We start from the raw sequence: 13928 nt of genomic DNA, 5'->3' as shown, positions 1-13928 counted from the left end.
AACTTTCTTGAGTAGAAGAGAATCGGACGCAAACTAGGAGGTCTACATCCTCGTTCAATTGGATGCTACAAATATATATCTGCAATATAGTATGTATACATATGCTACGCTAAACAAAAGATGAACTGCTTATGTGTTGAAGTGAAGAGAGATCTCTTCAAACACCCTCCAAATAGCCTGGACAAAAGCTCGAGATTTTTCAATACTTTTTATTTTTATTTTTATTTTTTTACAATGTTGGGAAGAAGAACAAGCGGGTAGTGTAATTTATTATCAAATAACCTTTTCAAAAACATATTCGTACAGTTCAATAATAATAATAATAATACATACAACAAACAATAAATAGGATAGATAGATAGAACAGAGTCATGACTTATAGTTAACACCATTCACTTTACCAACAACAACAACAACAACAACTTGCACATAATACATTTATATACTATTCTCTTACTTTATCCAACTTTAACTGTTAACACGACGACTGCAGTCATCTACAATACAATACAATCATAGCGCGATAACTGAAAAGATATATCCATCTACCCCTGCAATCATTAACCACCAAACAGTAGAATGAGCAGAGATCATCGAGACGATGAGCAAAACAACGACGACAACAACACGACAACAGCAGAGACAACTATAGTATTTTCTGAACAAAATAATTCATTGTTGGATGAAGATGACTACGACGATGGAAAACAACAAGTAGATTTAGAAAAGAATGGTGGTGGTGGTGGTGGAAAAGGAAAAAAGAAAGATGGTAATAAGGAATACGAACGATTAGAGAATGGATGTGATGACAAGACCAACAAATTCATAACAAAGTCGGATGAATGGCCACCATGGAAACGAAACTTGGCGGCGGGTATATGGATTGTGATATTTGTCAGTCTCAACCTTTCCTTGTCATTTGCCAACAAGTATCTCTTTACGATTGGATTCATGAACCCTGTGTTTGTCATTTTGACAGGCACCTTTGTCACGTTTGTTGGTAGTTGCATATGCGTGTTTGGATTCAAGATGAGTACGTTTCCAAAGGCGGCACTCAAGCGTCGGTGGAAGATGATTCTGCTGTGCTCGACGTTTCAAGCGCTGACCTATGTACTCGAAAACATTAGTATCATTTCGATCCCCATCTCACTCAACCAAATCATCAAGGCGACGGCACCGGCATTCATTATATTCTTTCAGATCCTCATTGAGGGTGTGAGGTTCGATGCCACGTCGATTGTGTGCACGGTCATCATTATCATTGGTGCCGCGTTGTCTGTTGTCAAGAACCCGTCGTTTGACAAATGGGGATTCTTTTATAGTTTGGCGTCGACGATCTTTGCAGTGCTGCAGAGTATCCTCATCTCATCGCTGCAAAAGGATAAAGACCTGACGACGCTGTCGATCGTACTATGCACGTCGCTGCCGTCGGTGTTTGTCATTATCCCAATTTGGGCGTACAAGGAACTGCCCAGTCTCATCCACGACCCCTACCCCGACCCACTCAAGCCATGGTTGATTGTCGGCGCACTCGCTTTTGCCGCCTTCTTTTACAACTTGTCCCATTTTTACATTATCAAGTACACGTCGGCGCTCTACTATGCCATCGTCGGAAACGCCAAGATCATCCTACTCATCGTCATCTCGTCGGTCATCTTCCACACCTCGTATGTCGCCATCAACTATGTCGGGATGGGTCTCACCCTCGCCGGCTTCTTTGCCTACAATATCATCAAGTATCGTCAAAAGGTGTTTGATTCCAACTCGACTATCGACCACACCGAAGCATCTGACTGTGAATCAAATAACAATAATAATAATAATAATAATGGTATATGCTTGGACATTTTAAATAGACTTGGCAATAACAACAACAATAATAATTATAATAACAACAAATCACCAAAAAGAAAGAATGCTACACCAAAATCACAAAATCAATCACCACTTTTACATTCATCTCCATTGCCAAATCAATCATCGATTAATAACAATGATAGTATAAATAATATTGATACCAACACCAGCAGCAGCAGCCCCACCCACTCTATTGACGACGATGAATTATTTAATAATTCTTCCACCAATAGCCTTTATATTACACGTACAAGTAAATCTATACAGAATTCACCTATTTTAAATTAATCATAATCATAATTATAATCAACCAACCAACTAACCAGATAATATCCAACCCATCAAATATCCAATTCCAAAGATTGGATAATAGAATTGTAATAAATCATATATCCACACTTCTTCTATTGGAATGAATAGAAGAGAATAGAAATAGAAACCCACAAAAGACCAACAAAAAGAAAAAGAAACAACTTAATAGTTTCTAAATTGACTCCACCAGATGATTCTAAACAATCTATGACATGAAAGATCATTCGATTCGGAAAATGAATGATGAGCTCAGTCTACCGAACGACGAATCGTGTGTTAAATTTTGCTCTAGAGTGGTGAAAACGAGCAAAAAAATAAGTTTGGAGGAGGTGGGGGTTTGGTGAGTGATCAACCTTTCCCAAGTCAGTTTTCTTCTTCATTCTTCATTCTTTTGTTTCTTTTCTTTTCTCTCTCTGTGTTTAATATTTACTTTCAACTACTAGTACTAGTACTCTAATCTTCTACTCTACTCCTCTTCCTATTACTACTCGAAAATGTTGATGATTTGTATTGCTGGTGGCACTGCTAGTGGAAAGGTATATAGATAGTCTATGACAACAACGCACCAACAACAAACAGCAAATAGGTTTATACTCATTCCTCCCATCATTTCGTTATTCCTTCTTCTCTCTATACTCTCTTTACTCTTTACTCCTTACTTAGACTACTGTTTGTGAAGAGATCATCAAGAGACTTGAAAATAAGCGTATTTCAGTCATTTGTTTGGACTCTTTCTACAGACCATTAACACACGACGAATTGACAACTGTTGCCAGTTATAACTTTGATCATCCATGTATTTATCAGATACAAGTCAAGAAGGATTTGATTATTATGAATACTAACGATTTCACATGATATTATTATTTCTGTTCTAAAAATAGCTGCATTTGATTGGGATTATGCTACTCGTGCCATCAAGGAATTAAAGAGTGGAAATCACTTTAACATTCCAACCTATTGTTTCAAGACTCACAATAGATTGGAAGAGACTACCCCAATCGCAGACATTGATGTCATTATTTTCGAGGGCATTCTGTCACTCTACACCCAAGAGATCCGTGATCAAATGGACATTAAGATTTTCGTCGACACTGACTCTGACACTCGTCTCTCGAGAAGAGTATTGCGTGATATTGCCGAAAGAGGACGTAATTTGGAAGGTGTCTTGTACCAATACGAAAAGTTTGTCAAACCATCATTTGATGAATACATTTTACCAGTATGTTGTACAAGAAACAAGAAGCAAAATCACATGATGACTAACACGAGGTTATTTTTAGACTAAAAAATATGCTGATGTAATCATTCCAAGAGGAGCCGATAATGTTGTTGCTATCGATCTTATTGTCAGACACATCCGTTCAAAACTCCAAGACAAGGATAACAATATGAAACCAAATAGTGTTGGAAATCACTAAAACTCACACGCTTACCCCATACAATCAATTGCATCAAAAGGAAGATTTCCTTTTTCCCTACCTACCTACCAATAATACCCTTTTTAAAAAAACAACAATATATTTATTTTTTTTTTGATCAATAATATTAAAACAAAAAAAAGAGAGAGACAAAGACAAAGACAAAGACAAAGACAAAACAAAACAAAACAAACAGAAAGACAAACCACAACATGGAAAGTATGATGATCATCGAACCTAAAACAAAAATTTTCCATGTTTATTAAATAATTGATATTGTTGGAACCAAATATTTTTAGATATATAATAGTATCTGATATGATAGCAATGCCAATCAATCAATCGACATCCTACCCCCAACATAAATTAAATAAATATAAAACACATTAGTAATTTATGTCCTTTAATCTTTGTGCGTTGTGACATCATCACAAAATCGATCACTTTTCTCCGCCACCCCTTGCATTCTCACGTAGAAACCCTAGTGCTTAAAAGAAAGAAAAAAGGGATTGATCTTTATTGCAATCACTCTTGGAGGCTCAAGAGATTCCTCCCATTGAATTTTATTTTTCGTATTAAAAATTTCGCAAAGATTGAGAGAGACCTCAAATAAACATCACAACGTTTAGTCATCAACACTTTATTATTATTACAACAAAGTTGTATTTATTTATTAACACATTACCTCTAATATATCTACCCCCACTCTACATATTTATTATATACTTTCTTTATAAAATGGTCAACTACTTTGTTAAAATTAGTAACGTAAAGGGAATTAATTTAACCCTCAAGAAAGAATCAAATGCTCCACTTGATCCTTATGTCAAGGTAAGTTTAAAATAGATCTAGAAGGGAGGGAAATGTTTAAACACAAAGTCTTTATTAACACACACAATCTTTTTAAATTTGTTAATCTATATAGTTTTTCTTTGGAGAAAATAAAAAAGTAAAGACAGAGACAATCGCAAAGACAGATAACCCAACATATAAATTTGAAAGCAATTTCCTCTTTCAAACAAAGACACAATTACATTTAGACACTCAGAGAAAGCTCGAGGTTGAGGTACACGACTCTTGCTTGGTAGGGTCGGACAACTTTGTCGGTGGCTTTGCTGTCGACTTTAAGACGGTTGTCACTGGACCCGTCCACCACTCTGTCGTCATCCGTAACCAGGGCAAGCCCACCGGCACAGTCGAATACGACTTGGAGATGGTTGAAATCAACGAGACCCTCTTGACATTTAAGAATCTAACTGCCAACTTCTACCAAGGCGCATTGTCTCCAATGGACCAGCAATCGGAAAAGTTCTTGCTCTACCATGTCGACGAAACACGTCCCGGTCAACACAAGTCCAACAACTTGTCACAGTTGAAAAAGCCATCTTGGAAGTCCAAGAAATCAACCGGCCTCACATGGTCAGACATTGACCAAGTACTCGTCGAATCCAGTCTCAAGAACCTCTTGGTCAACCCAATCGTATTCAGTATCTGTCAAGCCAAGAACTACAACAACAACGATCCATCCTACGGACAAGCCTTTGTCACTGTGCAATCGTGTATCACCGACCTCTCCCAACTCAACGATAACCAAAAGGTCTCCTTTATCGAACCAATCATGTTCCAACAAATGGTCGTTGGTGTCTTGGAAGGTGACATTTATTTCCATAATGCTCCATTGACCAGTCAAATGGTGTCTGGTGTCTACACTGATGTCGGCATTCAAGATGGTCAACCATTATTCTCAAATGGTGTTGTAAATATTTCTATCACTCCTGATGTTAAACCAACAACTATAACTCCACAAGTACAACAACCACAACAACAATTACCACAACAACAATTACCACCACCAGTCCTACAACAACAACCAATTGAACAATTACCAGCTGGTTGGGAGAAAAGAGTTGATGCTACTGGAAAGGTTTACTATGTTGATCATAGCACCAAAACCTCACATTGGAATTTACCATCATCTCTTGTTCAACCTTTAGTATCTGCTCCAGCTCCAATTTCAGTAGCTCCAGTAGTTGTATCTGCTCCACCAGTTCCAATTGTTTCGGCTCCAGCTCCAGTACCATCTCCAGTTGCAGTAGCTCCAGTTGTTTCAGCTCCAGCTCCAGCTCCAGTCCCAGTCGCAGCTGCAATTCCAACATCAGTTCCAACCTTTTCCACTCCAATCACACCAGTTACTCCATCATCATCTGCCAATGTTGCACCACCACAACCATCTATTGCTCCAGTCGGACCAGTTGCCCAACCATATGGTGCTGCTCCAATAGCCGGACAACCATACGGTGCACCAAACTACCTTCCACAACAACAACAACAACAACCACAACAACCACAAACTCTACAACAACAACAAATGTACTATTATCAACAACAACAACAACAACAATTAGCATACCAACAACAAATGGCCTATCAACAACAACTAGCAGCTCAACAACAATACTATTACGTTAGAAGCAATGGAGGCCATTGTCACCATCACTGTTAAATACCCATGTACACAATACTAGTACATACATACACAAGACACAGATATAATAATAATAATAATAATAATAATAATAGTTATTTTTTTTTTTCAAAATAGAAATGGATGAATGAATAGTTCAAAAGGCATATAGGATTGGTGCAAAGATGACAAAGGGTGTGTGTCATCAGATTGTATATTTTTAATTTTAGTTATTCGCATCATCATCCGTATGCTTACGGAACCTTCAACTTTCAACTTTCAAACTCTATGTTTATTGGTTAACCTACCTTACCTACCCACCACAAGCTCGCACCCCCTCCCTCTTAACTAAAAGACAACCAATAATAAAAAGTCCAAAGTTCCATTCAAGATATCATAAAATCCAATACTATAATTTCCTTTTTCAGAAAACAGGAAATAGGGTTAGACTATTTTATTTTCATAAATATATTAAATCATCATCAACTAGTTTAATTCATTCATTGTATATATAAAAGTAGTTATTATTTATATAATTATATCATATACATATACATATATTTATTATATATTATATTTATAGATTGACTGAGAAGAGAAAATGTTGAAAGTTATTATTTTACTTTTAGTTGCTATTATTGGACACAGTTTATTTGTTTCCTCATATGAAATGAGGGCACTTTTGTTCAAGGGTCCAAATTGTAAAGGTGATCCCGTTTCAATGTCAAGGTATGGTTAAATTTAAAACTATTAATTCATTATTTAGGAATATACTAATATTTATTTTAATTGTATTTATAATCTTCTTAGTTCATCAAAATGTTTTAATATTTCATCAGATGATTTTACATCAGTTTCTGATTGTGATTCACTTCCAGTTCCAAAACAAAATCCAGATGTCAGAGTATCAACTTGTTTCAATGGAGATGGTGATCAAATGTCTTTTTACTATGTAGAGTCGCCAATCTACTCACCATTCAAAATCCAAGGTTATTGTTCAAGATTATTGTTTTTGGATTCTGATAATGATGATACCTTCAATAGTAGCGGTAGCAGTAGCAGTGGTGGTAGCAATAGTGGTAGTGGTACCGATACTGATGATATTTCAAGTACTGGAGGATCCGATGCACCAGTGAATTGTTCCAATGTCCGTGTAGAGTCTTTTCCATCGGGTGCATGTGTTTGGTCAGGTGTATCAGTTCATGCTGACAATAGAGGTGGATACTCTAAAGTATTCAAATATACCAAATCATCATGTCAAGGAAACACCATCTCTCATTTCAAGTGTGTAGGTGACTGTGCCGATGCCAATTGCAAACCACACTTTCAAGAAAACTCTGGTGTGGAACTCTGTCCATCAGTTCCAGCCAAACCATTATCTCAAGCTCTCAATACGAGCAAACAGTCTTCTCTTGACGTTCCAAACAATTTCACAACAACATTTGCATCCACAACCTTTACTATTGAAGGATCATCTGGTTTTAGATTAATTCCAACTTTTCTTTCCATTATTACTATTTTCATTTTATTCTTTTAATCTATCTTAATATCATCATAGTCTTACTAGTATTCTTTCTTTTGGTTAGAGAAACAAATAAATAAATAAGGATATAGTTTTAGTTTTGTCAGAGATTTATTTATTTATGATTTATTATTTATTTTGTTGTTGAGGATAGTAAGGTTGTAAAATAGGTGATGATGAAATATAATTATCGAGTGATTGTAAACGATGATAAGTGAATACAATCAACATTGGGAATTGTTTTACAAAGTATTGGAATAATGATTCTCTACTTGCAAATACATCTTCTATCTTTTTGTCGGTACTTGGTTGTTGTTGTAAACGATATTTAATTTCTTGATGATGTTCAATTGCATTTCTCATACATCTAAATAAATCCTTGACATTTTCATAGTGGTAGGGAGATGAGACTCCGGCGCTGATCACTTCCATGATGTTGCTGTCAATGAGTGCATCCCATCGCTTGAGTGCATGGTATTCAGTGAGAAGTGAGTATGTTTTGCCTCGTGGGTCTATGCTCGTGTTAAAGGTGGTTGGTGGCAGCGTGGAGGCCTTCATCGACTGATAGACGGCACTAATGTAGTTGATTTGTTTGTCGAGGGGCCAAAAGAATGGGTGGTGGATGACTTGCTGGATATTGGGTCTGAGTGACGGGTCTTTGATAATGCAACGTGTGATTAAATCGATGGCTTCGTTACTGGTGCCCTTGGGAAGTGCCTCTTCGGCGTTGGGCATGTCCTTCATGATACGGGGCATTCTGTCCCACGTGTCCTTTCCAAAAGGATGGTCTTTGCCATCACTTAAAAGATAGCATATGATACAACCCAACGAAAAGATGTCGACGGCACTTGTTTTTCTCTGGTCTCTTAAAATGACTTCGGCGGGGTGATACCCTCCCGTCCCAGCTGGTGAATGTGTCAGTGAAAAAGAATCGACGGCTGTGATCATCTTGGAGAGACCCATATCGGATATAACGAGTCTTCCATTATTGACTAAAATGTTTCTAGGGTTGAGATCATTATGTACAACGTTGTATTTGTGCAAGAATGCAACACCTTGGATGACATCAGAGATGAGTGATTTTTTATCAATGCTATGTCTTTGTTCGCGTAGATGAGCTGGTAACTTTTCATCTGCAAATTCAAACCAATCTAGAAGTGACAATTCACACAATGATACTGCCAAATAGATATAGTCATCGTTTTCTTCACGATCAATGTATCTAACAATGTGCAGCCCTTGCTCATTTGTTAGTTTTATCATCAAATCGACTTCTTCGGCCACCTTGTCCATCAAGTTGAATTCCTTGTTCATTCTCTTGATGGCTACTGGGATTTGATTACTCCATAGACCTTTGTACACCACTGTTCCATTACTACCTCTTCCAATAATATATTTATCCTTTCTACAATATTTCATTTTACCAATAGTACTATCCAATTCACTTTCAACAATATTATATTTCAAAAGTAATTGTTGGAATTGTAATTGTTTTTGTATCTTTTCTTGTTCTTTTTTCATTTGTTTGGTCGTTGGTGAAGAGTTTACTGCTTGATTATTTGGTGATTTAGTTGGTTGATTATTATTTTCTGATATTGATAGTTTTTCTATTTGTTGACTCAATGAAGGATTATTTGGAGAAAGTGTTGGTTTTGCCTGTTCTTTTGGTTGAGGAGTTTGAGGAGTTTGTGGTTGTGTTGTAGGTGTAGGTTTTGGCTGTTCTTTTGGTTGAGAAGGAGGAGGAGGAGTTTGAGGTTGATTTTTTGTTGTTTGATCTTTGGGCTGATCTTTAGTAGGTGTTTGTTGTTGTTGATTTTTTGTGGTTTGATCTTTAGATTGATCTTTGGGTTGATCTTTTGTTGCCTGTGCCTGTTGTTGTTCTTTTGGTTGATCTTTGGTAGGTGCATGTTGTTGTTGATTTTTTGTGGCTTGATCTTTGGGTTGATCTTTTGTTGTTGTTGTTGTTGCAGGTGTTTGAGGAGGAGGAGGAGTTTGAGGTGTTGGAGTTTGAGGTTTTTTCTTTTTCTTTTTTGCAGCAGGTTTTGCTTTTTTGTCCTCTTCGAGTAATAGTGAATCCAATGCTTTTAATCTCTCTGCCTCTTCAACCTTTAACTTTTTAACATATTCTTGATAGATTCCTTTGTTGGAGCTTTCCTGCATGATTGAACAGAGTTGGTTTGAATGGAATGCAGAAAAGTGATTTTTCAATAGATAGAGCGCCATGTCGTGTCTGCCCAACAAAATGAATATCTCTGCTGTCGAGAATTCCTGCACGAGTGAGATGGCTGCTTGTGGTGGGGATTTAACTATTCTCTTCCAAATCTTGAAAGAGAATCGAGCGTTCAAACGGTCGTGCGACATGTAATGTTCGGTGATGAATTGGAGCACCTCGAGATTGGGTGCGATCGATATCAACGGCACCAAGGGATTCGGTTCATTCTTTTTCTGGGGTTCGCCTTTCAACTTGTTGTTCTTGAGCGACAAAAAGGAGACCATCTCCTTGTTGCCCGTTTGAAAGATGGCCATGGACTTGTCGATCGATCTAAAAGTGGTGAGAAGGTTGATGGCCTTGGGGTGTTGAATCATCTCGGACATGATATATAGTAACCGCGTTTGGAAGATGTCGGCGTGTCTGAGGAGGATGGCCTTGATGATCTCAGGACGATCCTTTTCCAAGGCATCGAGAATCCATCCAGTTATTTGTGCGTCAATATCCGACAAACCGTCGCCATTGTAAAAGTCACCCAAGTCAAACGAGTTTTGGTAGAGGAACTTGAGAATCTGAGCTTGATTACGTTCGACCGCCATCTTTTCAGCACGTTTGTTGCCGAGTGTCGACGACATGTATTCGTGCTTTCTCTGTGAATAGATGTACTTGAGTGTGTCCAAGTCGGCAGCAAAGGTGCATGCCAAGATCAAACCACCCTCGTCTTGCACATCGTATGAGAAGTTTTTGGGGTCCATATAGTATTCATCGTGTCCGAGCATGACGGCAAGATCTATCACACGTGGGAATGATAGTGGCTCTGCATCACCCAACACCGATTGGTATTGTGCGAGATCTTTGTAAGCGTCTCCAATATGAGTATTGTGATAGTACAAATAACGGTCAAATGCAACTCTGTCTGCAAAGTTGCCACCCTTTGTCATAAACTCCAATTCAAATTTAGCATCTCTAAACATTTGTGGAATATATTTCATCAAGATACCCATTAAATTTAATCTAGCCTCTATCTGCATTAGTAGTGACTCGCTACCACCCAAAGCTAGATATTTAGCGTCGTACAACATCACTAAAACATCCATGATCGCTTCAACCACCCGTTTAGGTGGAACGAGCTTACTAGCAAAGTGTGTCTCTAAAAGAGTCATAATCCACTTTAATTCAACCAACGACCATCCATACAATTTAATGTTCTGAGCTAATTGAGTTTGATCTTCAGTCTCTGTATATTCTATGATACTTGAAAAAGGTAGAGAGAAAGAGATAGATAGATAGATAGATTTATAAATATATATATTAGATTATTGAATTTGTATTGATTATTGATTATTGATTATTCTAAACATACCCTGCAGCAGATGTTTTTGGGTTATAGTAAGCTTTGTATTCTCTGAGTTTATAACAACTCTCTGGGTTCTCTATTGATGCAGGTATCGCATCAATAAACGTACGAAGACCATTTGATCCGTACAATGGATATGATATTTGATTCATGATTAAAGAAGATGAAGATGAATATTAAACTATTAGTTCTATCCTCTCCTCATAATCTATAATGTCTAATATCTATCTTTATATATATATATCTAATTAATTACGATAATGTTGCTTGGATTACGGTTGGTTCAAATTTCTCCCGCTTTCGATTTTACTCAGAAGCACACAAATTAAAAATAAATGAAATTAATTGCACCCTAAATCAGTGTGTTGTCTTTATTGTTAACACCCTGACTATAGATGCATCCAAGTTGATTGGGGGCATCAATCACCCCCTTCTCCTCATCAATCACACCACCACTATAGCAAGATGAAGAACTTTTATTCTTCTTGTTGTTTTATAAAGTTGTTGTTTGAAAGAGATAATATATATAGAACACAAGATTATTTATTTATTAGATAGTAGTATGCATCATAATCAAACTATTATAGTAGCTATTACACTACTGTTGTTGGTGTTATTGGAATATAACAATCAGGTGGTTGAATCAGTATACATATTGAATTGGAATGAAAAGGCGTTGTGGACTGGTTTCGGAATACATCCATTCCCGTTACCAAACTATGTAGGACAATATATAACCAAGAAAGAGTGTGAGGTAGAGTGCTACTATTTGGGTGACCGAGCAAGATTGGCAGATGCTGATGCAGTACTGTTCGAACCACAACAGATTGGAGGATGGGTCAGACAATACTTTGACGACCCTCTCACACCATTTCCTCAAAAGGAGCCACACCAAAAGTGGATCAACTTTGGCTTTGAACACGACGAGTACTTTCCATTAGCATCTGAAAAAAGATTCGTTCAACATATGGATATCAACATGACCTATAGGAGTAGTTGTAACGTACCCACTACATTTGCATGTAGTTGGGGACAACAATATAATGGATCGGTCAATGACTTTTATGTCACTCCAAAAGAGTTCAACGTCAAAAGGAGTGCTGCCGTATTCATGGCTGAAAATTGTTGTCTTGGTGGTGCTTCATTTAGAAATATTTATTTATTGGTACGATTCAAAAGAAGAAGAACCATATAATCCAAACAAGACTAACCTTTTATGTTGTATAGGAAATGATGAAATATACAAAGGTTGAAAGTGTAGGATCATGTTTACACAATTATGATATTCCTGTAGAGGAGACTCAAAAATCGATTTGGACAGACTTGGGTAAAGCAATGATCAACAAGGTTAGAATCCTAGGAAGATATAAATTTGCTCTAACATTTGAAAATAATAATCTAACAGACTATGTATCTGAAAAGGTATATACTGCTTTATTGTATGTAAATCAAATCAAATATAATATTTCCAAAAAATATTTTTGAATTGATTATTTTATTATTATTTTAATTTAGGAGTGGAGCATTACCAGTTTATATGGGAGCACCAAACATTTATTCATATATTCCAGAGAATAGTATCGTTGACACTAGTAAATTCTCCAATCCCAAACAATTGGCAGATTATTTAAATTATTTGACCAATAATGAAACAGCCTATCAAGAATACTTTGCATGGAAAAAGAAACCTTTGCCACAACACTTGATCGAGAAATATGAAAGGTGTATTTTCTATACAGGTGAATGTGCTCTTTGTAAACATGTTGATAAACTTTTAAAAGAGGTATGTAAACAAAACAATACACCCGTTGTATTCTTAATAAATACATATATAAACTAACAGTTTTTTAATCTTACTTTTAGGATAAATTAAAATTAGGAAATATTGTTCAATATCGAGTAAATTATGGAGAACCAAATCATGTAAGACATTCAATGAGAGCACTCAGTTTAAAGAATGGAACTTGTATGAGATTATATCAAGAATCAAAATCTCACGTAATAGGTGATAATGGATTCACCATATCATTTTGGATTGAACCTTTTCATCTCGGTACATCACAGTACGTTATAAAAAAAAAAAGGTGATTGATATTTTAGTTTACTAATCCTTCATTCATTTTAGTATCATTGAAATTGGAGATACCAACTATAAATGTGAAATTCAGACATATAGGATACTAAAGAAAACATTTATTAGATTATGTGTCGATGGTCAATGCTTTGCGAGTGAAAGACCACTACGAAAAAAGGAATGGACTCATGTAGGATTTGTTTTAACAGAGACCAAGGCAATAATATATATGAATGGAAAGCCAGATGTTGAGGACCTAGTCGGAGGTGGTCCCAAACCAAGTGGGCTCGATCTCAAGGTTGTTTCAGTTGGCTGTGACAGACCAGCGTTGGCTGGTCATATGGACGACCTAACGATATACAAGAGAGCACTGACCGAGGATGAAATAGGCATTTTAATGCACAAAAAACTAAGAGGCAATGAAAAGGATTTGATTCTCTACCTTACATTCAACGATATCGATGGACCAACCGATTACTCGATCAACCACTACAGCGCCAAATCACAACTCGCCGACACTGTCGAAATCACTCATCGTCCTCTCAACCTACGTTGTTGCGATTATAGCAAGTTTGGTGCACCCATGGCAATTCCTTTTTCAATTCCAAACAACTTAAAATTAAAGTAATGATATTAATTCCTAATTATTCTATGTCATTCCCTTATTCTATCTATATTATTATTGTATTATTAGAGAAGAATTAATTATTAT

General features: G+C 36.6%; 4 protein-coding genes across 4 annotated transcripts; 3 read left to right on the top strand and 1 right to left on the bottom strand.

Annotated features, from left to right (window-relative positions):
* Nucleotides 1-579: 579 nt before the first annotated feature.
* DFA_01675 (uridine kinase) lies at nucleotides 580-3590 on the top strand (the record flags this gene model as incomplete). Its single annotated transcript, XM_004359582.1, has 6 exons — nucleotides 580-1999; nucleotides 2125-2234; nucleotides 2619-2705; nucleotides 2833-2965; nucleotides 3054-3391; nucleotides 3453-3590. 6 exons carry the CDS (start codon nucleotides 580-582, stop codon nucleotides 3588-3590), a joined length of 2226 nt encoding a protein of 741 aa, XP_004359639.1.
* A 738-nt stretch (nucleotides 3591-4328) lies between these two features.
* Nucleotides 4329-7591, top strand: DFA_01674 (uncharacterized protein; the record flags this gene model as incomplete). Its single annotated transcript, XM_004359581.1, has 7 exons — nucleotides 4329-4421; nucleotides 4516-6054; nucleotides 6285-6344; nucleotides 6483-6559; nucleotides 6638-6657; nucleotides 6684-6783; nucleotides 6865-7591. 7 exons carry the CDS (start codon nucleotides 4329-4331, stop codon nucleotides 7589-7591), a joined length of 2616 nt encoding a protein of 871 aa, XP_004359638.1.
* Nucleotides 7592-7705: 114 nt separating this feature from the next.
* Nucleotides 7706-11294, bottom strand: irlD (putative protein serine/threonine kinase; the record flags this gene model as incomplete). Its single annotated transcript, XM_004359580.1, has 2 exons — nucleotides 7706-11039; nucleotides 11149-11294. 2 exons carry the CDS (start codon nucleotides 11292-11294, stop codon nucleotides 7706-7708), a joined length of 3480 nt encoding a protein of 1159 aa, XP_004359637.1.
* Nucleotides 11295-11704: 410 nt separating this feature from the next.
* On the top strand, nucleotides 11705-13921 carry fut3 (glycosyltransferase; the record flags this gene model as incomplete). Its single annotated transcript, XM_004359579.1, has 6 exons — nucleotides 11705-12307; nucleotides 12370-12581; nucleotides 12658-12925; nucleotides 13006-13205; nucleotides 13268-13782; nucleotides 13911-13921. 6 exons carry the CDS (start codon nucleotides 11705-11707, stop codon nucleotides 13919-13921), a joined length of 1809 nt encoding a protein of 602 aa, XP_004359636.1.
* Between the last annotated feature and the right edge of the window lie 7 nt (nucleotides 13922-13928).

Source organism: Cavenderia fasciculata (assembly GCF_000203815.1).
Source record: "Cavenderia fasciculata unplaced genomic scaffold Scf_Dfasci-F-a-25c12.r2-5, whole genome shotgun sequence".
NCBI classification, from domain to species: Eukaryota; Evosea; class Eumycetozoa; order Acytosteliales; family Cavenderiaceae; genus Cavenderia; species Cavenderia fasciculata.
Note: the sequence above shows the minus strand (reverse complement) of the source record. Positions and strands in the feature narration are given on the sequence as shown.